Below are 24,770 nucleotides of genomic sequence, written 5' to 3'. Positions count from 1 at the left end.
ATGTCCCCATCATGGTCACCAGGGAGAAGGGGACAAGGTATGGCAGTGTCCCATGGAGCAGGGTGGCCAGCGACAGGGTGCCCTGAGCAGGCACCAAGCAGACGCAGTCAACGAGGTGGTCCCAAAGGGGACAAGGATGTCCCTGAGGTGACACCAGTGTTGGCCCCAAACCCTGGGAATGGAGTCCCCAGATCCTGTCAGTGGAGGGGGGTGCCTGGTGGGGTGGTGGCTGAGGACATCTCAGGGTGTTCCCTGGGGTCGAGGGGTCCCAGCAGGGTGGGATCTGTGTATTCTTTGTATGAAAATAAATCTATTTAGCCAATATTTATACCCTGCTGCCACAGTCTGGTGTCACGTCCCCCAGGGTGGTGGCTTGGTGGATCCAGTGTGTCAGCCTTGTCCCCATCACCTGTCCCAACAGGGATGAGGACACTCAGGCAGTGTGTGAGGGTGTGCTGCAGTGGGCAGGACCACCCAAGGAGGGAACACAGAACATGGGACACAGGGCACAGGGCCAGAGGACACAGGCCACGAGGCAGAGGGCCAAGGGGACACAGGGACAATAGATAGTACACTGTGGGGATGCAGGACAGTAGGTGATGGAGACAGTGGGCCATTGAGGTCCAGGGTTTGGAGACACAGGGCTATGGGGACAGAGCTGTAAGTACATGGGACACAGGGCTCTGGAAACACAGGGCTGCGGGGACATGGGGGCACAAGGCTATGAGGACACAGGGCTGGCGGGACAAGTCCGCGGGCATACAGGTCCGTGGGGACACAGGGCCATGGAGACATAGCAGTAGGGGACATAAACTCATAGGGACAGGAGACTCGGGGACACAAGACTATGGAGACACAGGACCATAGGGACACGGAGCCATGGGGACACAAGGACAGGCCCATGCAGACGCAGCCGCGCCGCAACCCGCAGGAGCCCTGCCTCCAGCACGGCACACAGCAGGCGGCAGATGCCCGCCCCACGCCCGCCTCCCACCTGCCCCCCCCATCACCCCGCGCCCGCCCCCTTCCCTTTCATTGGCTCTCCTCCTGACCCTCCGCCTCTCCCCATTGGCCGACGAGCCGGCGGTAGCGAGGCGGGCCGGAAGTGCCGGCGCTGGGGCTACGCCGCTCTGGGTTGCGCCCCCCCGCGACTCTGTGGTGGGGGAACGGCGGGGCCGGGGCCGCGGCAGGAGACGGTGAGATCGGGGGGAGGGGGGGAACGGGGGTGGCCTGGCCGGGGTCCCCCTCACCTCTGCCTCCCCTTGCGCTTTCTCCATCGCCCCACAGCGGGGCCTTTACCCCGAGTTTGGCGCCCCACGACTCCTCTGGGGGTCATCTCGGCCCCCCATTACCTCAGGGCTAAGCCCCTGGAGACCTTTCCTGTAGCCTAGCCTCACTGTACTGCTTTGATCTGGCTTTAATTTTAATTATCTGGCGCGTTGCAGGTTCCCCGCAGCACAGTCCCTCAGGTTTCAGCGATAGTTAAAACACCACAAGCCCAACTAGCGCAGGCTGGCTTGGATGTGCCTGTATTTCTGTTGAAGTGGGAGGGAGTTTGGGATATCGTGTGTTAAGGAGATGGTTTATTACTGATTTTCATTTTGTTCAATGAGGAAAAAAAACCAACCTGTTTATTCGTGAGTTGTGATAAGGAGAGGGGTTTATTCTTGGGGTTCGATGAGGACAATGGTTCGCTCTGGGGGTTTAGTTCATTAGATGGTGTTGGGACACAGTGATCTCGAAGGTCTCTTCCAACCTGGTCTATTCTATTCTATTCTATTCTATACTTAATGAGGAAAATGATTTGTTCTTGGGGTTTTGATGATGAAATTGCCTTATACTGGGGTTTTAATGAGAAAAAAAGGTTTATTCTTGGGGTTTTAATGAGGAAAGTGCTTTATTCTGGGGTTTTGTTGAGGCAAGCGGTTTGTTCTTCAGGTTTGATGAAGAAAAGAGTTTATTCATGGGGGGGGTTGATGAAGAAATAGCTTTATTCATGGGGTTTAATGAGGAAAACTGTTCTTGGGGGTTGATGAGGAAAATGGTTCATTTGGGGGGGTTTGCTGAAGAGCAGAGTTTATTTGTTTTGCTGAGGAAAATTATTTCTTCTGGTTTTCTTCTTTTGGAGGCATTTAAAGCAGAGTGAGGTTTTATTTTATTCCTTGTGGATACAGAACTTTAAAGAGGCAAGTAAAATAAACCCAAGGTCCTAAAAAGAGACGATTGAGCAGGGTGGGGTTGGGACACAGAGTGTTACCCTTCAATTCTGTCCCTTAAATTCACAGAATTTGAAGGTTTTGCTCTGCCAGCTGAGTTACCAAACCTCAGCAGCAAATTGTGTGGATGGGAAATGAGGGAAGTGCTGCTCACCACGGGATTTTTTCCACTTCCACTGTCACCTCCCAGCTCATTGCAAAACCTTGTCATGGTTGCTCCCTCGTGACTTTGAGGTGGTCATCCCAGAGTGAATGGTGCTGAAAGAGAAGAGCATGAGTGTGGTCTGAGCCACCATGGTAGGATGTTTGGTTGTTGGATCTCTGCCTCTGTGGCTATGGTGGAGTCAGCCACACTGGCAGACCCTACTTGAGGAGATCCAGGGGATTTTGTGGGGTTTGGAGACCAGACCTTCAGGTTCTTTCCTAATACTTTACAAAGTGAGCTCTCCCAGTGAGAACCTCCAGTGAAGCCCCCAGGAACACCACCCTCCTCCATGTAGAGCTCTCTGCAGCCTTTCTGCCCAAGCTCTGCCTACATTCTCCTCTGGACCCACCCCAGCTGCATTTGGGTTTCCTGCCACAAAGCTTCGAGCGTGTTTCTACTTCCCTTAACTGCATCCTTTCAATTCCTCTTTTGACCTCTTCAGTCTTCTAGCAAACTTCTACCAGGTGGCCCAGAGTGGAGGCATCATTCTTGCTTCCTTGATTTCCTCCATGACCTAGAAGCAGGCATGTCTCTTGTTATCTGAATATTGGCCAGGTTCTGTCCACCTGCAGGAGGAAGTTTCTATGTTCACCCCTGGGTTTGGGTTGAAACAAAACATCTGGGTCCAGGAGAAGTTAAACAGGAGAATTGAGTCTTTGCCCTACTTCTGTGAGAAGAAGGAAGAGGGTGGAATTTAATGAGGCCTTTCTAGTTTTGTAGAGAACAGGACAGACAAGCTCCTGCTGGGGGCCACTTCTTACAGGAAGGGCTTAGTAGAAGCTGGACTCATCCTTTGAGTGTACAGTGGGGGGACAGGAGGCAATGGGGACAAGAAAGAATGTGGGAAACTTTGGTTAGATTAATGTTTTGTTTTCTACCATGAAGGTGACCAACCAGGAACAAGGGAGCAGGGAGGCTGTGGGATCTCTGTTATTGCAGATGCTGAAAACTCAACTGCATGAGGATTTGAGAGGGTGCAGGGTTGGGCTTGAGACCTCTTTCAGCTTGAATTCTTCTGAGATCCTGTGCTATCACAGAGTCCCAGAAAGGTGGAGGCTGGAAGGAACCTCTGGAGATCATCCAGTACAACCCCCTGCTAAAGCAGGGCCACCCACAGCAGGGTGCCCAGGATCACAATGGCCAGGTGGGTTTGGAATGTCTCCAGAGAAGGAGACTCCACAACCTCTCTGGGAAGCCTGCTCCAGAGCTTTGTTGTCCTCAGAGTCAAGAAGTTTCTCAGGTTTAGGTGGAGCTTCATGGGTTCTAGTTTATGCCACTGCCCCTTGTCCTGTCACTGGGCACCACTGAGAGGTGTCTGGCCCCAGCCTCTTGCCCCCCACCCTTTAGCTCTTGCTGAGCATTGATGAGCTCCCCTCTCAGACTGCTTTTCTCCAGGCTCAACAGTCCCAGGTCTCTCAGCCTTTTCTCCTCACAGAGATGCTCCAGGCCCCTCAGTGTCTTCATAGCCTCCACTGGATTCTCTCCAGCAGTTCCCTGTGTCTCTTGAACTGGGGAGCCCACAACTGGACTCAGTTCTTCAGCTATGTGGCCTCACTAGGGCAGAGTTAGAGGGGCAGGAGAACCTCCCTTGACCTGCTGGCCACGTGCTTCTCCATGCACCCAGGACCCCACTGCCCTTCTTGGCCACAAGGGCACGTTGCTATCTCATGGGCAGCTCGATGTCCACAGCCACGGTCATCTCACAGTCGTGCCTCTCTGCTTTCTCACAAGGCAGGGGAATGATGCTGAGCAGCCTCCTGCCTTCCGCAGGAGATGGGAACTGCTACTACATCCTGACAGAGGACTGCACCTACGGCAGCAAGTACTTCCAAGCCGGCAACATGTGCTTCTGCAGCGAGAGGAGCTACCTGCGCAACTTCTCCAGCGAGGGGCCGCCGGCCTGCTTCCTGAGGGTGGTCATGCTGGACGACAGCTCCACCGTCACCGTCAACATCGAGCTCCTGCAGCCGCTGCGCGAGGAGACCGCTGCCCTCCTGCTGGCCGTCGGCAGCCACACCGAGCGCCTCAACTACTTCCTGGAGAGGCTGAGCCTGGAAGCGGCGCTGCGCGCGGTGCCGGGTCAGAAAGTGACGGTGGAGGTGGACCGGCAGCGCCTGCCCGGGGTCGTCCGCTACGTCGGCAGCGTCTGCGGGAAGAGCTCCGCCGCGCTGGCGCCGTGCTTCTTCGGGGTGGAGCTGCAGGTGATGTTTGGCCACTTGGCTTGGGAGAAGTCAATGGTGAGGGTAGGAGGGTTCTACAGAGGGATCTGGCCAGGCTGGATCAATGGGACAGGGTCAGTGGGATGAGGTGGGACAAGGCCAAGGGATGGGTATGGGACTTGGGTCACAACAAACGCATGAAGGCTCCGGGTTTAGGAAACTGCCTGGTGAGACAGGCCCTGGGGGTGCTGGGTGACAGCAGCTGGAGATTAGCCAGAGCGTGCCCAGGTGGCCAAGAAGGCCACAAGCAGCCTGGCTTGGATCAGCATATGGCCAGCAGGAGCTGGGCAGGGATTGTCCACCTGGACGGGGCACTGGTGAGGCCACACCTTGAATCTTGGGTTCAGTTTTGGGACCCTCATTCCAAGAAGGACATTGAGATGCTGGAGCAGGTCCAGAGAAAGGCAACAAAGCTGGGGAAGGGTCTGGAGAACAGGGCTGGTGAGGAGCAACTGAGGAAGCTGAGGTCATTCAGCCTGGAGCAAAAGAGGCTGAGGGAAGACCTTCTGGCTACTACCCTACTCTAGTCATGAGGTCTGTGGTGACAGGTTGGACTCGATGGTCTTTGAGGTCTCTTCCAACCTTAGTGATACTGAATACTGCTACTGGCTCTCTACAACTGCCTGAAAGGAGGTTAGAGCCAGGTGGGGGTTGGTCTCTTCTCCCAAGGAACAAATGACAGGACAAGAGGAAATGGTCTCACGTTGCACCAGGGCGGGTTTAGGTAGGACATAAGGAATAATTTCTTCCTGGAGAGGCTTAGGAGGCCTGGGCAAGGTTGCCCAGGGCAGTGGAGGAGTCCCCATTTCTGGAGGGCTTTGAAAGCTGTGGTGATGTGCTGTTGAGAGATAAGGTTTAGTGGCAGTGCAGGAAGTGTTGGGTTGGTGGTTGGACTGAATGGTATTAAAGGTTTCTTCCAACCAAACTGATGCTATGAAAGTAAGTTGCTTGTTTTCCCTTCATTCCTGTGTCTATAAAGTGCCTCCTTCGGTGTTTTTTCAGGGTGAGGGTGAAAACAGAGGACGTAGCGACGGATCGTACCACGGCACCGAGTATTTCAAGTGCAAGAGGAACTGTGGGGTTTTCCTACCCTTCAGCAGAATCCAGTTTAGTCCTGTGGTGGATGATGACTACATGAAACAGAAACCAAAACTGGACACAGAGGAGGAGGTTCCTGTGAAAGTGGGAGATGCAGTTAGCTTCTATGTGGATGAGGTCCTCACCAAAGGAGTAGCCATGGCAGTTTACAAGGAGGGAACCCAATGGTTCGTTACAGTCTGCCCGGTAAGAGCAGCTTGGGGTCTGGGGAGGATTTCAAACCAAACTGTGGTGGGACATCAAAGAGACCAACACTTGCCAGACCTTGAAATACCAGTTGATACTCCAGGGCTTGTCCTGTGTCTCATAGATGGAGCTGATAGCTCTTCCTCCCCTTTCAGGAAGAAGAAGGAACAACAGACATCTTCCGGGACATCCCCATGGACTCCATCATGAAGGAAAGCTTGCAAAGTAGGTTTGTCACCAGACATCTCTTGGAGGGCTCACTTGTGTTGCTTCTCTGCAGAGTTATTACAAAGCTGAAAGTCCCACAAAAGCTTCAGCTAGTCCCAGCTTAGTTGATCAGAAGGAAGAGAAGTTCCGTGTCTCACCTTCTAGACAAAAGTCTTTGTGTTAGGCAACTAAAGCTGAGTCTGCCCAGTCATAAGGCAGAAGAAGAGAGAGTCTCATTGAAGGGCAGAGACATTTCCTAGAGGAGAAGGCACCACTGGTTTAAGAGTCTTTAATTTAGCTGTAGAAGGTGGAGCAGAAGCCAAACAAACTTGGAGAGGATGGTTTGAGTCATTGGACAAGACCATGGCCTCTTTAAGACAATGGATACTCAACATTTGGTCAATTCAAGAGAAATTCAAGTTTGGAACGGGCTCCCTGGGGAATCTCCATCCCTGGGGGTGTTGAAGGGAGGCAGAGATGTGGTGCTGAGTGCCATGGTTTAGCACCAGCCTTGGCAGAGATAAGAGAATGGTTGGACTCGATGATCTTGAAGATCTTTTCCAACCAAAATGATTCCATGATTCTGAGACAAGAAATTAGTGGAACCTTTCTGATGCCTTCAGAGGACACCACAGAGCTTTCAGGGCCTGAGGGGAATAATTGGGGAACAACTCCCCACTGCTGTCATTTCAGGAGCCCCACATGGCTCTGAGAAGGGTTGGATTACCTCCAGGGTCAATGAGAAGCTGGAGTGGGCAGGAAATCAAGGAGCAGGATTGTCCTGCTAGACCAGTTTGGTCCTGTCATTGGGAATTACACCTTGTGTCTCTGGTGCCCAGCTTCCTGCTTGTCCATGTGGTCTATAATTTGAAGTAGACCTGGTGTGAGATGAGATCCAAACGTGTCATGTCATCAGGCCTTGACTTCCTCCCTCACCCATCATTTTGTGTCACCCCCCTAGGTTTATTTCCACCACTGGAGTCCAGCATGGGCTTGGGACACCCAAACCAATTGAAACATGAGATAAGCGAGAGCAGTGCGGAGTGTCCAAGTGGGAATCCATCCCTGGAGGTCAACTCCATGGTCCAGATCACCTTGGATAAGGGAAACCAGGTGTCGGGAATCATCCGCTGGTTGGGCTACCTGCCTCAGATTAAGCACAAAATGGCAGGAGTGGAACTGGTAAGGAGCAACCCACGGGAGATCATGCATCAGAATGGGCAGGTCTTGGCTGCTCTTCTCTTTGAAGACCTTCAGCTTTTATCTCACAGCTTGGCCTGGGCCTCTGAGAGGTAAGGGCTGAACTGTGAGATGTGCCCTTCCTGAAGCTGGGGAGGAGAGTGTGGAATGATGATGACTGCATCATCAGTGAAGCTGTGGAGGGTTTGAAGGTCCTCTGAGGAACAGCTGAGGGACTTGGGGTTGTTGAACCTGGAGAAGAGGAGGCTGAGGGGAGATCTTTTGGCTCCCTACAACTCCCTGAAAGAAGGTTGGAGTTAAGTGGGGGTTGGTCTCCTCTCCCAAAGAACAAGTGATAAAACAAGAGGAAATGGCTTCAGGTTGCAGCAGGGTGGGTTAGGGTTGGGCATGATGAACAATTTCTTCATGGAAATGGTTGTGAAGGCCTGGCCCAGGCTGCTAAGGGCAGTGGTGGGAGTCCCTATCGCTGGAGGCATTTAAAAGCCATGGAGATGTGGTGCTGAGGGACACGGTTTGGTGCTGGACTTGGCAATGTTGGGTTAATGGTTTGAGTCTATGATCTTGAAGATCTGTTCCAACCTAAACAGTTCTGTTTGATTCCATGATGAGGGTTGGCTTGGTCTCTTCTAGAGTGATGTTATTAGCACTTGAGGTGTAACAATCATCAGGAGGTGCAAAACACAACCAGAGTAAGGGAAAACACTCGATGAAACAGGACCCAGCCTCTACACTGCTCTTCAGCTATGAAATGGCCCTGTTGGAGATGACACCTCACTCATGGAAAGCCTCCTCTGATGTTACTCCTTGCTGCTCTTTGCCCAGGATGAAGATAAGGGGGTGACTGATGGTGAGTGGCTGGGCCAGTACTACTTCCAGTGCGCTCCAAAGCGTGGCCTCTTCGTGAAGCTCCAGTCCTGCCAGCCTGACGTCCGCTTCCAGTGGCCGCGTGACAGCGAGCTGAGCCTGGTGGATTACGGTGAGCTCTCTGAGGAGATGGAGCCAAGGGGGGGCATGGGAACACTGCCATGGGATCAAAAAGGTTGGAAAATGCTCCAAGATCATCGAGTCCAACCCTTAACCCAGTACTACCAGGTCACCACCAAACCATGTCCCTCAGCACCACAACACCACAGCTTTCAAAGCCCTCCAGGGATGTGGAGACTCCACCACTGCCTCAGGCAGCCTGGGCCAGGCCTTCACAACCATTTCCATGAAGAAATTCTTCCTTCTGTCCTACCTAAACCCACCCTGGTGCAACTTGAGACCATTTCCTCTTGTCCTATCATTTGTTCCTTGGGAGAAGAGACCAACCCCCACCTGGCTCCAACCTCCTTTCAGGCAATTGTAGAGAGCCAGAAGGTCTCCCCTCAGCCTCCTTTTCTCCAGACTGAACAACCTTGGCTCCCTCAGTTGCTCCTCACCAGACCTATTCTCCAGACCCTTCCCCAGCTTTGTTGCCTTTCTCTGGACCTGCTCCAGTATCTCAATGTCCTTCTTGGAGTGAGGGACCCAAAACTGCTCCCAAGATAGGAGGTATGGCCTCACCACTGCCCAATGTAGGGGGACAAGCCCAGCCCTAGTCCTGCTGGCCACACTATTGCTGATCCAAGCCAGGCTGCTGGTGGCCTTCTTGGCCACCTGCACACACTCTGGCTAATCTCCAGCTGCTGTCACCCAGCACCCCCAAGGTCTGTTCCACCAGGCAGTTTACAGCCACACTGCTCCAAGCCTGGAGCTGTCAGAGTGTTGTTGTGACCCAAGTGCCTGATCTGTCACTTGGCCTTGTTGAACCCATCCTATTGATCCAGCCTGGAAGAGCCTGGTTAGGTTTGGTCTCCATTTTCATTAGATGAATTACTAGAGACAAATATTCATTCCAGCATGGTTGGGTCTCAGCAGCAGCAGGTGGTGACCTCTGAGCAGACTTTTGGGGCATCAGGGAAGGGCAAAGTTGGGAAGCTAAAGGGATTTGCTTCTGTTGGTTCTCTTGCAGGAGGCCAAGAGGTTCTTCCCCAGGCTCCAGACACTTCTCCTCCTCTGAGGAACGAGGCAGCAGTACGTGTCCTGCGGGGGCGGATGAAGGGGATCCAGGGCCACTGTAATTCCTGCTACATGGATGCAGCTCTCTTCAGGCAAGGACCTGCTTGGGTGGTGCCTTTGTCTAGTTCCTAAATGCCCTCATGAAGAGTCCAGCGTTCCCCTGAACCTCCAAACTGGCTGGAAACCTACCCAGTGTAGAGTCCTGGAGATGCAGCTTTAACACTTGGCTGCTTTGTGATCTCCTTCCTAGTATGGTTGAGGTTCTGAAGCCCTGAAACAGTGCTCATGAGTACCTGAGGCACCCCTGTGTCTGTCATGCAGGATGCTGAGCCATGGTAGTCCTCTGCACTTGGACCACAATGACTCTGACAGTAGAGGTAATGGCTGCAAACCTTTCACAGAAAGCACACAGGAGGTCCCAGCTTCACTCTGCAGCACGCACTTGGAGAGGAGAAGACTCTGGTGCCTCCTCCATCAGCAGTTTTAGCTGCAAAGTACAAGATCTAGTTCTCTGTGAGCTGTGTCCTTGCTTACCACCAGTGTTGGTTGGAGCAGATGTGGTTGCTCTCGCTGTGGAGACACCTTGCCACTCACCTCTCTTAACTGCATGCATGGACTCTTGGAAGCAGAAGCCACCAAACGTCACCAGGCACAAATGTTTGGTTCTAACTTGCTGCAAACCCATCAGGCTTAGACCCATCCTGCTCTTTTCACAGCCTCTTCTCCTGTACATCCGTGGTGGACTCCATGCTCTTCAAGCCCTTCCCACTGTGTGACCGCAACGTGCAGAGCATCCTGCGGGATGAGATCGTCACCCCGCTGCGGACGTGAGTATGGACCACAGGAGCTGCTGCTGCTGCTCTTGAGTGAGAGCTAGGGGACAGGAACCTCATGGGGTTCAAGAAGGGCAAGTGTAGGGTCCTGCAGCTGGTGAGGAATAACCCCCTGCACCAGTGCAGGTGAGGGGTGGCCTGCTGGAAAGCAGCTCTGCAGAGAAGGACCTGGGAGTGCTGGTGGACAAGCTCACCAGAGCCAGCAATGTGCCCTAGTGGCCAAGAAGGCCAATGGTGAGGAGTGCATTAAGTGTGGCTAGCAGGTGGAGGGAGGTTCTCCTCCCTGCTCTCCTCTGCCCTAGTGAGGCCACATCTGCTCTCAGGGGTCCAGTTCTGGGCTTCCCAGTTCAAGAGACAGGGAACCCTGGAAGCCCTCTTGCTGTGAGGCCAGGTTGAGAGAGTTGAGGTTGTTCAGTCTGGAGCAGAGAAGGCTCCAGAGAGACCACCTGGTGGCCTTTCAGGACTTAAAGGGGACTGCAGGAAAGCTGGGGAGGAACCTTCATCAGGGATTGTGGTGATAGGACAATGAGCGATGGCTTCAAACTGGAAGAGGGGAGATTAGGATGGGATATTAGGAAGAAATTTTTCACTGTGAGGGTGGGGAGACCCTGTCCCAGGTTGCCCAGAGAGGTGGGAGATGTCCCATCCCTGGAACCATTCCAGGTCATGTTATTCAGTACATTGAGCAACCTGCTCTAGTTGCAGATGCCCCTGCTGGCTGCAGGAGGGTTGAACAAAATTACCTTCGAAGGTCTCTTCCAAACCATTCTGTGATTCCATAATGTTTTGATCCCTGGAGAGGTCATCTGCAGCTGCTTCCTCCTAGGACTGGCTTTGTCCACGCTGGCAGCATGATGCACCTCAGGGAGCAGCTGACAGAGAAGGGGCAATGCTCCAGCTTCACCAATGCTGAGAAAGGTAAGGTGCTTTGTGGGGTCTTCCTCAAGCTGCTTCACTTTGGGTTGCTTCATCCAAGCACCTCACTGACACATTTTCCATCATCTCAGCTTATCAAACTCTGCTCTCAGCTGGAATTTGTCCCAAAGTCTGATGGAAAGCTGGGAATTTGGGGGGGCTCTACCTGATGGCAGCTGTCACTGGGAGGGGATTTGCAGTTTCTTGAATTTCCCTGGTTGTCCCCAATTCCTCTTCGAGTTTTCACTTTTGGTGTTGGCTGTAAATGTCCAGTAAGGTCTCTGAGATGGTGCTGGGATTGTAGCAGTGACACCAAACTGGGAGGAGTGGCTGACACTCCAGCAGGCTGTGCTGCTGTTCGGCCAGACCTGGGCAGAATGGAGAGATGGGGAAGGGGAACTTCATGAAGTTCACCAAAGACAAGTGCAGAGTCCTGCAGCTGGGGAGGAACAACTCCCTGCACCAGTACAGGTCAGGGGGTGCAGCTCTGCACAGAATGACTTGGGAGTGCTGGTGGACAAGTAGTTCACCATGAGCTATCAGTGTGCCCTTGTGGCCAAGAAGGCAAATGGTGTCTTGGGGTGCATGGAGAAGAGTGTGGCCAGCAGGTGGAGGGAGGTTCTCCTTCCTCTCTGCCCTAGTGAGGCCAAATCTGGAATTCTGGATCCAGTTCTGGGTGCCCCAGTTCAAGAGACACAGGGAACTACTGGAGAAAGTGGAGGCTCTGAAGATGCTGAGGGGCCTGGAGGATCTCTGTGAGGAGGAAAGGCTGAGAGACCTGGAGCTGTTGAGCCTGGAGAAGAGCAACCCGAGAGGGGATCTGATCAATGCTCAGCAAGAGCTAAAGGTGGAGAGGAGGCTGGGGCCACACTCTTGTCAGTGGTGCCAGGGACAGGCTGAGGGGCTCCAGGCACAAACTGGAGGTTCCATCAGGAGAAATCTCTTTGCCTGGAGGGTTCAGAGACCTGGAGCAGGCTGCTCCAGACTACCTCTGGAGTCTCCTTCTCTGAAGACCTTCCAAATCCACCTGGACATTGTGATCTTGGGCACCCTGCTTTAGCAGAGGGGTTAGACTGGATGATCTCCAGAGGTCTCTTCTAAGCCCACCACACTGGGATTCTGTAAGAGTGCACTGTCTGAGGGCACTGGTGTGCTGTGACCCCTCCTGGTGGTGTGTGACTTGTGCTTCTCTGTCACCATTCCAGATCCTGAGGAGTTCCTCACTCTCATAATGCACCAGCTCCTAGGAATAGAACCACTCCTGAGACTCCAGTAAGTTCCCACCTCAAGGTGACCCAATTTACCTCGGTGGTCACTCACACTGTGTGTGACTTGGACCTTCTCATACAGGCTTTGGAGCCACAGCTCCTCTCTGCTGTCCATGTGATCTTACTTGTTGTCATCATCTCCCAAGTGACAGCTTCAGGACACTTCTAAGCTCTCCCTGAAAGTGATAAAATGGTGATAAAAACCTTGTCTCATCTTCAGGGAGAGCCAGAAACGGTTTGAGAAATGTAGTGTCCCAACTTCAGTGTGGAGCCAGCAGAATCTGACAGCCTTTAGATGCTTTTGGGTGGTGTCCAGACATTCAAGCTGGCTCAGATCCTGCAGCCTCTCAACCAGGCAGTCCATGGATGCAGTCCCAGTTTTTTAGGACTCTACAAAGAGGACGAGAGGCTGAAGGCAGCCAAAAATAACCTCACTGTTGAGGAGCATAGAAGGGGATTGTTGGGTTTCTGTGGGTCTTTGCTGGGACATCAGCCAAGCTGGTAGATTGTGGAGTGCTCCAAAAGCCTCCAGCACAAAGAGGGCTCTGTCCTTCAGCTCCCCTGCAGAGGGTCAGCTGAAGGAAATCCTTTCTCTGCAGGGTTGTGGGAGGTCTTCTGCACACAGTTCACCTCCTGAACGCAGCCAGTTCTGCTTGGTGGCCTTTGTGGGTGCAGTTATGAGTAGATCTTCCAGCTGAGAAGGAGTTTGCTTCAAAAACATTGAAGTGGCCTTCAAAGTTTACATCAAGAAGAAGAAATTTGAGTTTTGCTTGAGGGGTAATGAGACTGAAGATGCAGTCTGCCCTCGTGGCACACAGTAGTTCTAGGTGGAAGAAGTGCTTTGTGTTCCACCAAGCAGCCCTTGATGCCTTGGGCCCAGGAGCTTCTTGCAGGACAAATGCAGTATGTCCTCTGGGAGCCAAGACGTTGGTTCCACCACATAAACAAGCCCCATGACCCAACTCCTTGCAGGTCAGGAGGCCAGGAGCAGGACTGTTACTGTTACCAGATCTTTATGGACAAACAGGAGGATCTGGTGGTGCCTGATGTGCAGCAGTTAGTGGAACGTTCCTTCCTCTCCTCCGAGCTGAAGCTAGTGGAGGTGAGCCCAGCTACCACCTTCCTGCTTTCTGCTGCCTCTTCTTGCTTCCTCCAACGTTCCTCTTCCTGCCAGTGAGGTGGTGGTGGGTCTACTCTTGCATCCAACCCTGCTAACCATTAGACTCATAGAATCATAGACTTGTTTGGGTTGGAAAAGACCTCTAAGATCATTAAGTACAACCATCAACCTAAGAACACATTAGGAGGCAACCACAAGAGAGAGGTCATGAGGAATCTGCGGGGGATTGGGATGAGGCCTTTGCTTTTCCTGTTGCCATTTTGTCTTGGGAATGACCAGAGCAGAAGGTCTTTAGTCCCATGGAGACAGAAGAGTCTCTGGAGGTTGTCTCTTCTGGCAGGATAACTTGTTTATCTTTCTTTTCCCAGATCCCATCTTGCTTCATTATCCAGATGCCACGTTTTGGGAAGGAGTACAAGATGTTCAGCAAAATCATTCCTTCCCTGGAGCTGGACATAACAGATCTGCTGCTTGACAGTACGTTCTTGGGCTCTGGTAAAGCTTCTGGCTGGGACTGTTAGCCACCAGGTGATAGCTCTCACCTCTTTGAGTTGTGAGCAGGTGTGAGGTGGGATCAGGATGTGGTTCTTTGAATGGCAGTCTTGGCACAGTTAGTTGGATTTCAGGTGAGACCTGGAGAAGTTCCATCCTCTCAGCCCCTGTTGTCCCTGCAGGTCCCAGGGAGTGCTGCGTGTGCGGAGATGTTGCCACCCTGGAGTGTTCAGAGTGTTTCAAGGACAAGATGTTCTCAGCTACAGGCCTGAAGCAGTTCTGCAGCTCCTGCTCCAGACAGGTATTTCCTTTGGCTGCCCCTCAAATCTTGTCTTGCTCAGAGCCCCATCCAACCTGACCTGGAATGGTTCCAGGGATGGGACATCTCCCACCTCTCTGGGCAACCTGGGCTGGTGTTTCACCAACCTCAGTGTACAAAATGTTGTCCTTAGATTTAGTCAAAGTCAGAATCCCTGCATAGTAGGGGTTGGAAGGGGCCTCTGGAAGTCATCCAGTCCAACCCTTCTGCTCCAGCAGAGTCACCCACCCCAGGTTGCCCAGAATCAGAGTGTCCACGTGGGTTTGGAAGGTCTTCAGAGAAGGAGACTCCAGAAATCTCTAGGCAGCCTGCTCCAGGTCTCTGAACCCTCCAGGCAAAGAGGTTTCTCCTGATGGAACCTCTTGGGTTCCAGTTTATGCTCATTGCCCCTTGTCCAGTCACTGGGCACCACTGGGAAGAGTCTGGCCCCAGCCTCTTGCCCCCCACCCTTTAGTTCTTGCTGAGCACTGTGAACATCCCCTCTTGGGCTGCTCTTCTCCAGTTTAAGCAGCCCCAGGGCTCTCAGCCTTTCCTCCTCACAGAGGTGCTCCAGGCCCCTCAGCAGCTTTGCAGCCTCTGCTGGACTCTCTCCAGTAGTTCCCTGTCTCCCTTGAACTGGGGAGCCCAGAACTAGGCCCAGAACTCAAGCTGTGACCTCACAAGAGCAGAGTAGAGGAGGAGGAGAACATTCCTCCACCTGCTGGCCACACTTTCCTTCAGTCACACCAGGATACCGTTGGTTTTCTTGGCCAGCAGGGCATATGGTTGGCTCATGGTGAACTTGTTCCCCACCAGCACTCCTAGGTGCTTCTCCTTGAAGCTTCTTTCCAGCAGGTCACCCCTCACCTGTACTGGTGCAGGGGGCTGTTCCTTCCTGGCTGCAGGACCCTGCACTTGCCCTCGTTGAGCTTCATGAGGTTCTTCTCCCACAAGGCTCCAGCCTGCCGAGGCCTCCTCTCGTTTAGTTCCAGGCCCTTGTCGTGTCCCCTCAGGCCCTGCCGGGACACAGCCAGGTCCCGTTCCGCCCTGCCAGCGGTGCCCCCATCTCTCCCCAGGTTCACTCGCACCCGCGCCGCGCCTCGCACCAGCCCGGGCGGCTGCAGGTGCCGGAGGCGTTCGCGCGCGGCGGCGGCCGGCAGGTGCCTCGCGAGAAGCTGGAGCTCTTCGCCGTGCTCTGCATCGAGACCAGCCACTACGTCTCCTTCGTCAAGTACGGCCCCGGCAGCCAGCACTGGATGTTCTTCGACAGCATGGCCGACAGGCACGGTGAGAGCGGCTCTGGCGGCACCGGGAGCCTTGGCCGTAGCTGGCTGCCGTCTGGCGGGCCCGCAATGCGCACCTGGTCCAGACATCCTTTCCTTGAAGCCCCCTGCACGGTTCAGGCTCTGCCTGGAGCCTGCTTCCAACAGTGACCGTTTAAGTAGACCCTAGAGAAGACTGTGGCCGTGCCAAGCACACGCGAGTTCCCCCTGGTGCTGTCATCTGGCTGGGACTGGTTGCTGCGTGGGCAAGGACCATTCTTCTGGACCTTCCCTACTTCACTGGCCTCCAGATCTCAGCTATGTTACTGCTGAGTGATGGTATCACAGAATCCTAGTATGGTGGGGGTTGGAAGGGACCTCTGGAGATCATCCAGTCCAACCCCTGCTAAAGCAGATTGCCCAACAGCACAATGTCCGGGTGAGTTTGAAAGCTCTCTAGAGAGGGAGACTCCACAACCTCTCCAGGCAGCCTGCACCAGGTCACTGAACCCTGCAAGCCAAGAGGTTTCCCATGATGGAGCTTTCTGGGTTCCAGTTTGTGCTCATTGCTCCTTGTCCTGTCACTGGGCACCACTAAGAAGAGTCTGGCCCCATCCTTTTGACACTTGCCCATTAGATACTGATGAGTGTTGAGAAGATCCCTTCACAGTCATCTCCTCTCCAAGCTGAGCAGCCCCAGGTCTCACTTGAGCTGAAGGTTATGATCTCTGGGTTACTCACTTGGACTTTTCTCTCTTCTTTCTGTCTTAGGTGATGAAAATGGCTTCAACATTCCCACTGTGACTCTCTGCCCTGAAGTGGCCAAGTACCTGGACTTGCCTCTGGCCGTGCTGGCCCTGGAGCAACCTCGGGACATGGATGGAGTGGCCAAGCGCCTCTTCTGCGACGCCTACATGTACATGTACCAGAGCAAGAAGATGGCCCTGTACAAGTGACACTGCCTGGGGCTGCTGCCACCAGTGAGACAGCAGAAACATGAGCTTGGATCCACCCCCACATCTCATCACTGGTGAAAGCAGCCAAGCTGAGGTGCATCAAGTTTGGTTCTTCATACCTCCTGCAGCATCTGCTATCCAGTGGTCCACATCAGCCTGTCTGGAAGCGTTCTTGGTCTTCCCAAGTGATGCTTTGTACTTCCAGCAGACCTGGACTCTCACTTCTTTCCACTCATCTTCATTCTCATTCCATAACTTCCACCCTCCTTCCTCCCCAGGAAGCTCTGTCCTACCTCAGAGTCCTCCTCAACATCCTTTTCTCTCTGCCAGCTCTTCTCTCCAAAGCTGAGGAGCAGCATCTCACCAAAAGCTTGTTCATCCTCCTCAAATGTCAAAGAGCACAAGGAAACCACCACCTCACCTGGTTAAGACACCTTCACATGGACTTGTGGAATGAGAAAACCAAGACCCTGTGGTGTGGTTAAGAGGTGGGTCATGGAATCATAGAATTATTTCAGTTGGAAGAGACTTCCAAGGTCATCCAGTCCAACCTTCAAGCTAAACCCACCACAGTCAGGACAAGGGTTTGTCTTGTGGTCTTTAGGACCCACATAAAGTTGGGCCCTTGATTTGCCTCCCCTTCTTCAGAACTTTCAAGCACCCTCTCTCATTTTTAACCATGAAATGAATTGGGCATCTTGAACTTTGAAGATGCTTCTAGACCAGCTTTTCTTGGTAGGAACAAAACTGGAAGACAGATGGATCAGAGGAACAGCAGATGACCTCATAGTGCCTCCTCTTGCTTGCACTGTTGCTGCGTGATGGGGTGGTTGAACCTCACTTTCAGCACTTCCTGTCCCATCTTTGAAGCCACTTGGGAGACCAAAACCTGGATTTTGAGGGCCAAAATGTTAAAAATGAGCACTTTGGGCTTCTCTGCTGTGGTCTGGGGTCTCTGGGTGGGAATGGGTGAAGTTTAAATTGCCCATCTGGGGGTTCTCTGCCCTTAACCACAGGCAGTCACGGACTCAGAGAGGTCAATGTGATGAACTGAGTTGCCCACATTCCATGTTGCACTGATAGGACACTAACACTTTGAGGTACACCTCCCAGAGCTCCAAATGTGCAGCTCAAATCTTCTTGCTTTTTTCCCCTCTGTCACGTGCAGCTTTGCCTCAGTCCCATTGGCTTGGCCCACATGAAGGATGTGGTGTAGGATCATTGCTGGAGGGTTGTGGGGCCAACTGGGATCTCATCAGCTTGATGGTACTGTCAGCTTTCTGGTGTGTCCCTTATCTTGGTACATAGTGGCCACAAAGGACAGCTGGTGTCTGAAACACCCAGACTGTTAAGGTTTGAGAACACTGCTGTCCAGTTTCCAGCTGTCCTTGATGAGCATTTGAGCCTCAACACCAAGTTCTCCTCATGGTACAGAAGGTGAACAATGGCCTGGTCAAAGGAGAGCATCCTTCCTCTCATTGGGAAGCCACAGCTAGGGTACCGGTTCCAGTTTTGAGCTCCCCAGTACAAGAGAGGTGGAGAGGGTCCAACAGAGGGCCATGAAAATAAGGAAAGGACTGCTGAGAGCTGGGACTGTTCAACCTGAAGAAGGCTCATGGGGGGACCTCATAAATACCTGAAGGGAGTGTGCAAGGAAGACATCCAGGATCTTCTCCATGGCATCATGACAGGACCAAAAGCTCTGGGCACAACGCAGGAGGTTCCCTCTGACCATCAGGATGGACCTCTTTGTGAGGATGACAAGCAACAGCACAGAAGAGGTAGTGGAGTCTCCATCCTTGGAATACTCAAAGTGGTTTTGGACCAGGTCAAAGCTCAAGTGGTTGACAAACCTTTCTAGGGGTAGGAGAGATGGTGGCAGATCCAGCAGTGGATCATCTGAAGGTTAACTGTTCCTGCTTAGGGACTTACTGACCTCTGGCTGGTCCTCTATGGCCATGGAGAGGGTTGGAGGGTGTTGCTGTCTTTCCTTGTCTACCCAAAGTTGTTCTTCCTTCTCTAAGAGCTCAGGACAATGTCCCCTCAAGTATGCCATGGGTTGGGCTTTTGTATCTCTGGTGCTTCTGCTCTAAAAATGTTCCCTTGAGTAGTAAACTTCCAATGGTCACAATGTGGGGTGTGAAAAGCTGCTGCAGGCCTGGTGGCCCTGGGAGTGCTGGTGGACAAGTTCACCATGAGCCAGCAATGTGCCCTTGGGGCCAAGAAGGCAAATGGTATCTTGGGATGCAAGGGTTTTGAAGGACCAGGGCAGCCATGGGGTGGGGTTGTAGCAGGTCAAGACATTTATTTTGGGGTTTTGTTTAGGATGAAGCTAATGTGCAGGCATCAACCTGGAGCTGGCCTCCATACCCTAAGGACTTGCATACAAAATGGAAGGTGGTAAGATGAAGCCAGAGGACAGGCAAAGTCCTTCTGCCACAGATGTTCCACAGGACCTAAGTGGTACAGGCCAGCTCTTTCCACAGTAGGACCTCAACCTAGGTATTCAAGGTTTGGTCCTGGTCAAGCTCTTGGTCTTAGAGCTTCAGCATGGCCTACCATCATGGAAAGTGCAGGGTTGGCAGTGACCAAGGTGGGCAAGAGCTGCCACAGCAGAAGGCACAGGGTTGGTAGGACCACCAAGGAGGGCAAGAAGGGACCACTACTTCCAGAAGCTGTGGGGACAGCTGCCTCCCACCTCATTCAGCCCCAGCCCTCCGTGCCCAGCTTTGCTACTGGGCCCTCAGGGTGCTCCTCCAGTTCTTGCATGATCCTCCTATGAGCACCATGCAGCAGCAACATCACAACCATCAATTCCCACTTAGTCACTTGGTCTTCAGAAGAACATGGAGGAAAAGCTGGCCCCAGGCTGGCACAACATGAGGTGTGGACCTCCTCACTGGCTGGCCTCCTGCAGCTTGGTGAGGAGCTGGTGGAGCCTCTCTGTCATGGCCACCTGGCACAGGAGCAAGAGGGGACAGTGAGTGTCTGCTCTTCATTGCCTTGTCTCCCTGCAGCTCCATGGTGGAGCCATGCTGGCTTTGCTCAGGCCACCAGGGCCAGGCTCTCAGGTGTGTACTGGTGGTGCCCAGCAAGAGGTGGACGTACTGGGTAGGGCTGAGGGTCATGGAGCCGGCGGTGGGCAGGGTTGAGCAGGCTGAGGGACACCTGAGCGTGGGTCCTCACCTCTGGCAGGCTGGGCAGTGGTTCACACAGCTGCAGGGAAGGAGATGACCAGGCCCATGTGAGTTCCACCCACCCCAAAACCCCAGTGAACCAGCTTCAACCTGCACTTTGAGGCCACCATGTCCAGGGTGGCATGCAAGTCACTGGGACAAGGGACACCTCAGATGCAGGGGAACGCTGAGGTTTAGCCCTTTGGTGCTGATGTAACCCTTGGTCCTTCACCCAGCACAGGGGAGGACACCAGAAGGCAGAGCTGCCCCTGACCTGACCATCCTTGAAGTACGTGCGATGGAGGGGCTCCACGGCGCTGGCCACAACCTTGCAGGTCTCAGCAAGCCGCCCCAGGACACGGATCTCCAGCTCTTGCCCTGCCCTGGGGGAAGGCTCCTCCTCCAAGGCCATGAGGTCCATGAAGGGGTGACCTGCAGGAATGCCAGGTTAGGGGCCAGCAGGTATGAGGGACGTCAAGGACAGGGCTATGGAGCAGGTCCACAGCACCGTGGCAAGGCTCTCCCGACTCACCAGCAGCGTCATAGAGCCGATAGACAGTCTTGGTCCCTGGGATTGTCATCTTCTCCTCATCTTCTGTGAGCTTCAGGCACGGTGAGCCATTGACCTCCACCAGCTGCAGAGACAGGCAACTTGGGTTTTGTCACTTGCTGCTGCTAAGCTCTGTCCCCTGTGTCCCCCCACAAGGTGGGGAAGCCACCAACACAGCAGCTGAAGAAATCAGTACAAACCCCAAAGCTGGACGTCCCACCTCTGCCTGCCTGCAAGCTTCTCCTTACAGTGGTCTCATCAACATTATTGCCAAGGACAACACAGATGGTGGTGCAACCACCAGGTAATTCACAGATGCCACCTGTTGAGTCTCTTAAGAGAGGGGAGGGACCTGGACAGGCTTGAGAGGTGGACCCATGTGAATTTCATGAGGTTCAACAGGGCCAAGTGCAAGGCCCTGCACCTGGGCTGGTGCAACCTCCAGGACCAGTGCAGGCTGGGTGCTGAAGGGCTGGAGAGCAGCCCTGGTGAGAAGGACTTGGAGTTGCTGGTGGGTGAAAAGCTGGACACGAGTCAGGTGATGTTGTCTGGAGCTCTGAGCAACCTCAGGTGTCCCTGCTGACTGCAGGGGGGTTGGACCAGATGACCTTTGAAGGTCCTTTCCAACATAAACCATTTGATGCCCATGCCCTCAGAGCATGATCTCTCAGGGCCAGGCCCCCTTTACTGCACAGCCCCAGCCACCCAAAGCCTGGGAGAAATCAGGTGGTGCCCAAAGCTGAGCAGGACAGAGCTGCTGCCACCACTGACCTTGTAAACACAGCCCAGCGATGGCTGCAGGGGACACGTCACCAGGTGCGTCCCGATGCCGATCATGTCGATCTCGCTCCCCTAGTGCAGAAGAGAAGATGGAGGCCACCAATGGCCCAGGCCTGCCACCAGTGTCATGACCAGAGCCCTGCTTGTGCTCTGTCTGAAGGTGTCCCACCCACAGCCAGCGAAAGCCGAAGTGACTCACAGCCCCAGCAGCAGCCACCTCACCTCCTCGATGAACTTCTCCAGGCTCTGCTCACTGATGTCATTGCTGACAGCAATGGGGATGGTCTCAAACCAGGGCACCTGGAAGCTGGTGAGGATGTGGGGTTGGAGCACTCGGCACCCTCCCGAGCTGTGAGGGCTCCCACCCCAGCAGGGCAAGGTGCCCAAGTGCAGAAGCTGGTGACCAGTGGCAGCCAGCCCAGGTTTGGCGATGGACGTAGCTGGACTTACTGAGCGCCGCAGGCTCGCAGCACCTGGCGGATCTCCTTGGACTGCTGGGACAGGTCCCCGCTGTCCAGCCGCACGCCAATGGCCTGGTAGCCCAGCTGGTGCAGGGCCAGTGCCACAGCACAGAAGTTGGGCAAGCCACTCCTGGTGGGGGGTGAGGAGAAGGTTAGTGTCCCTTGCATGGTGGGACAAGGACCCAGGATGGATCCAAGCCCTTTGACAAGCTACAGCGAAGCACAAGAATGCTCCCAGGTAGAAATTTCTCTGCTTCAAGGCCACCAAGCGAAGGGGCACCTGGTCATCCCCCGCACCATGGTGGCAGTGCCAGCCTAGCAGTGAGAAGCCGGTGTCCTCACCTCCTGACACAGTAGGTGTCCAGCAGCCCCTGGAAGTCTCGTGGGAAGGTGACAGCGTAGGCCACGAAGGCGGCCAGCTCGCCCCGGTTTGTCTTCTCCAGGGGCGTCTGGAGCAGCTCGCACACCTGCCGCAGCCACGACTCGGCCAAGCTGGGGAGGTCCACCGCTTCCCCTCCCGCCAGCGGCGCCAGCTCCTGCGTGGGAGGACACAGACTTTGCACCCCTGTGGCACCCTCCCTGGCACCTCGTCCCCCGCCCCGTGGAGATGCTCACCCGGGGCTGCACCTCCTCCAGCGTGGTGAAGGACATGATGAAGGAGTGGGCGATGGTGCCGCGCACCGGGATGCCGTACAGCTTCCCTGCCAGCACGTTGCTGGTGCAGTCAAAGCCTGCAAGAGGGGACACGCCGGTGACGGGGCGGCCACGGTGCCAGGGGACACTGCAGGCTGCCACTCACCCCCGATGTAGGAGTACTTGGAGGCCGAGAGGGCGCCGTCTGGCCCCTGGGCACGACGGAGCCCCATCTCCATCAGCTTCACGTCTGGACCAGCAAGGAGTCGGAAGCGGGAGGCATTGGTGGCCACTAGGCTGTGGGGAGGAAGGGATGGGTTACACCAACCAACCAGGGTCATGCCAGCACGCAGCCAAGGGTGAAAGTAGCTCCAGGATCCTCAGCTTAAAAGCTGCATGGGGACGTGGAAGGGACCAGCAGGGGACTCTGGTGGACCACATCAGGATCTGTCCTACCTGGCATAGTTGATCAGGCACAGCAAGGTGGTCTCCAGCAGCTGCACCACCAGCAGTGGCCCCTTCACCTGTAGGAATGGGACCTGCAGGGGACAACGGGATGGTTATGTCCTCATCCTCCTCAGGACCATCAGAACTGATGGCCCCAAAACACTGCCAAAGCAGGGGCAGGGACCAAGCGTGTCCCACCCTGGCAAAGACGACGGAGCCCTCAGGCACAGCAGAGACGGTCACCTCCGAGGTGTCCAGCGTGGCCAGGTAGTCGAAGAAGGCCTCCTCGGTGGTGCTGGGCAGGACAGAGCGCAGGTAGGCAATGTCTGCGGGGGCAGAGCACAGTGGTGACCAAAGCTGGTGACTCCCCAAGCCACGTGGGCACACAGGAGGGGCCAAGCCTCTTGTGCTGGGGGTGGGTGACAGCTTGTGGCCAAAGGGCACCTCACAGCACCCACCAACACTGAGATTTAAAGGGTGCCATGGTCCACCAAGTCTCTTCTGAGGGACAGTCTGTGGGAGCACTGTCCTCCTAAAGGGCATCCCAGTGTGCTCCAAGTTTCTCTAAGGGCTGGCCACATCCACTGCCTCCTCTGTCCCTGTCACCCAGATTCCTTTGAGGTGTTCCTATCTCTCTGAGGACTGTCTGTGACCCCTAGATCCCTCAGAGAGATGTCCCTGTCCCCCTTACATCCCTCTGAAGGGTTCCCCTGTCCCCCAGGTCCCTCTCAGATGTCTATGTTCCCTGCTGGTCCCACTGGAGGGTCGCTCTGAGGGCTGTCTCTGTCCCCTCGTGGGTCCCACAGGGAGGTACCTTTATCCCCCATGTCCCTCTGAGAAATGTCTCTGTGCCCTGTAGGACACCCTGAGGGGTCCCTTTCCCCGCAGTACAGATCCCCCGTGTCTCCCAAGTACCCCCGAAGGACCCCAAGGCGTCTGCCTTGTCTTCAGGTCCCCCGTGAAGGACTCCAGAGGTCCCACTCTGTTCTGAGGACCCCCCTTGTGCTCCAAGTTCCCCCCAAAGGATCTCTTGGGGTCCTCCTTGTCCCCAAGTGCCCCTCAAAAGTCTCCTGGGGTTTTCCCCTCTCACCCAGCTCTCCCCTGGAGGACTCCAAGGGGTGACCCTTGGCCCCAAGTCCTCCTTGAAACACCCTCTTGGCTCCTCTTGGCTCCTCGTCTCCCTTTGAACAGCTACTTCCAGCTTTCCCTCTCCTTCTCAGGTCTCCCCTGGACTCCCTCCCAGTGCCCCTCCAAGGGCCCCAACCTGTTCCCCTTGCCCCAAGTCCTCCTTGAAAAGGCCACCGGGGTGCCCTCCAGCCCCTGTGAGGCAGCCTCGGGAGCCTCCTTCCTCCCCAGGCTGCTCCCGCGGGGGCCCCCCGCCCCCTCACCGGCAGCCGAGAAGCGGAAGGCGCGGAGGCCGCGCAGCCCCTGCGCCAGGCCGGCGCCCAGCGCGAAGGCGCCGCCGAAGGGCCCGCGGCGGAAGAAGAGCTCAGCCGAGGCGGGCAGGCGGGCCCGGCCGCTGCGCCAGTGCCCGCAGGCCATGGAGAGCTGGTACAGGTCTGTCAGCGCCGCCATCCGCGCCGCCAGCCGCAGCCCGAGCGGCACTCGGGCACATGGAGACGGGACGGGAGCGGGCAAAGGCGGAGCGGGGGAGGGGCAGCGCCCGGGAGGAGGGACCGGAGGGACACCGGAGCGGAGGAAGGGGGAGGGTGGGACAGCGGGGACACGGGGAGGGACAGGGAGCGGGGAGGGGGACAGCGGAGGTGAGGGGGCTGCTGGGCACGGGAACGGGACACAGGACCCAGAGGGACGGCAGCACACAGTGAAGGTGCGGGACACCAGGGAGTGTGGTACACAGGGGACAAGGGAAGAGCTCGGGGTGATGGCAGCAGATGGGACACTGGTGGCTTAAGGGACACGTGGCACAGGGCTGAGGACAGCACAAAGGACAGCTGGGTGCAGGACACGGACCACAGAAGGGACAGGGGTGCACTGGGCATGGGCACTACAAGGGATGCAGGGCACCGCACTTGGCAACACAGAAGGGCCATGGCAGAAAGGGGGTGGCAGCATCTCACCCCCCATATCCTGCTCCAGCCCACTGCTCTCCAGCCTTTCATCCACAGCCTGGATTTGGGCTTGAGGTTGCCCCCACGCGTGTTCAGGACCTTGTGCTTGGGCTGGTCTAACCTCACAATGCTCACACAG

General features: G+C 55.0%; 2 protein-coding genes across 3 annotated transcripts; one reads left to right on the top strand and one right to left on the bottom strand.

The window, feature by feature from the left end:
- The first annotated feature begins 1,149 nt into the window (after positions 1-1,149).
- LOC104299404 (ubiquitin carboxyl-terminal hydrolase CYLD) lies at positions 1,150-18,638 on the top strand. The gene is made up of 15 exons (XM_054167516.1): positions 1,150-1,196; positions 4,153-4,622; positions 5,643-5,924; positions 6,080-6,149; positions 7,093-7,313; positions 8,154-8,307; positions 9,325-9,463; positions 10,088-10,198; positions 11,031-11,122; positions 12,325-12,391; positions 13,360-13,489; positions 13,876-13,984; positions 14,182-14,300; positions 15,374-15,584; positions 16,331-18,638. Exons 2-15 carry the CDS (start codon positions 4,161-4,163, stop codon positions 16,513-16,515), a joined length of 2,352 nt encoding a protein of 783 aa, XP_054023491.1. The 5' UTR covers positions 1,150-1,196; positions 4,153-4,160; the 3' UTR covers positions 16,516-18,638.
- A 198-nt stretch (positions 18,639-18,836) lies between these two features.
- On the bottom strand, positions 18,837-24,144 carry NAPRT (nicotinate phosphoribosyltransferase). 2 transcript variants are annotated; one of them, XM_054167510.1, is made up of 13 exons: positions 23,951-24,144; positions 22,761-22,888; positions 22,572-22,654; positions 22,282-22,412; positions 22,098-22,213; positions 21,825-22,018; positions 21,472-21,612; positions 21,244-21,328; positions 21,013-21,093; positions 20,224-20,326; positions 19,966-20,123; positions 19,624-19,731; positions 18,837-19,471 (listed from the first exon to the last, which is right to left on the bottom strand). In XM_054167510.1, the coding sequence occupies exons 1-13, from the start codon at positions 24,135-24,137 to the stop codon at positions 19,412-19,414; spliced, it is 1,575 nt and encodes a 524-aa protein (XP_054023485.1). In that variant the 5' UTR covers positions 24,138-24,144; the 3' UTR covers positions 18,837-19,411. The 2 variants fall into 2 exon arrangements, with proteins under 2 accessions (XP_054023485.1, XP_054023486.1); XM_054167511.1 differs by lacking the exon at positions 21,013-21,093.
- Between the last annotated feature and the right edge of the window lie 626 nt (positions 24,145-24,770).

This window comes from Dryobates pubescens, chromosome 14 (assembly GCF_014839835.1).
Source record: "Dryobates pubescens isolate bDryPub1 chromosome 14, bDryPub1.pri, whole genome shotgun sequence".
Taxonomy (NCBI): domain Eukaryota; kingdom Metazoa; phylum Chordata; class Aves; order Piciformes; family Picidae; genus Dryobates; species Dryobates pubescens.
Note: the sequence above shows the minus strand (reverse complement) of the source record. Positions and strands in the feature narration are given on the sequence as shown.

Excerpts from the sequence above, each read along its gene's own strand:
- LOC104299404 (XM_054167516.1), top strand. The coding sequence starts at position 4,161 with ATGATGCTGAGCAGCCTCCTGCCTTCCGCAGGAGATGGGAACTGCTAC. Across the intron at positions 7,314-8,153 it reads AAATGGCAGGAGTGGAACTG|GATGAAGATAAGGGGGTGAC; the intron begins GTAAGGAGCAAC and ends CTCTTTGCCCAG. Across the intron at positions 11,123-12,324 it reads CTTCACCAATGCTGAGAAAG|ATCCTGAGGAGTTCCTCACT; the intron begins GTAAGGTGCTTT and ends TCACCATTCCAG.
- NAPRT (XM_054167510.1), bottom strand. The coding sequence starts at position 24,137 with ATGGCGGCGCTGACAGACCTGTACCAGCTCTCCATGGCCTGCGGGCAC. Across the intron at positions 21,094-21,243 it reads TGGAGAAGTTCATCGAGGAG|GGGAGCGAGATCGACATGAT; the intron begins GTGAGGTGGCTG and ends CTTCTGCACTAG. Across the intron at positions 20,124-20,223 it reads TCGGCTCTATGACGCTGCTG|GTCACCCCTTCATGGACCTC; the intron begins GTGAGTCGGGAG and ends GCATTCCTGCAG.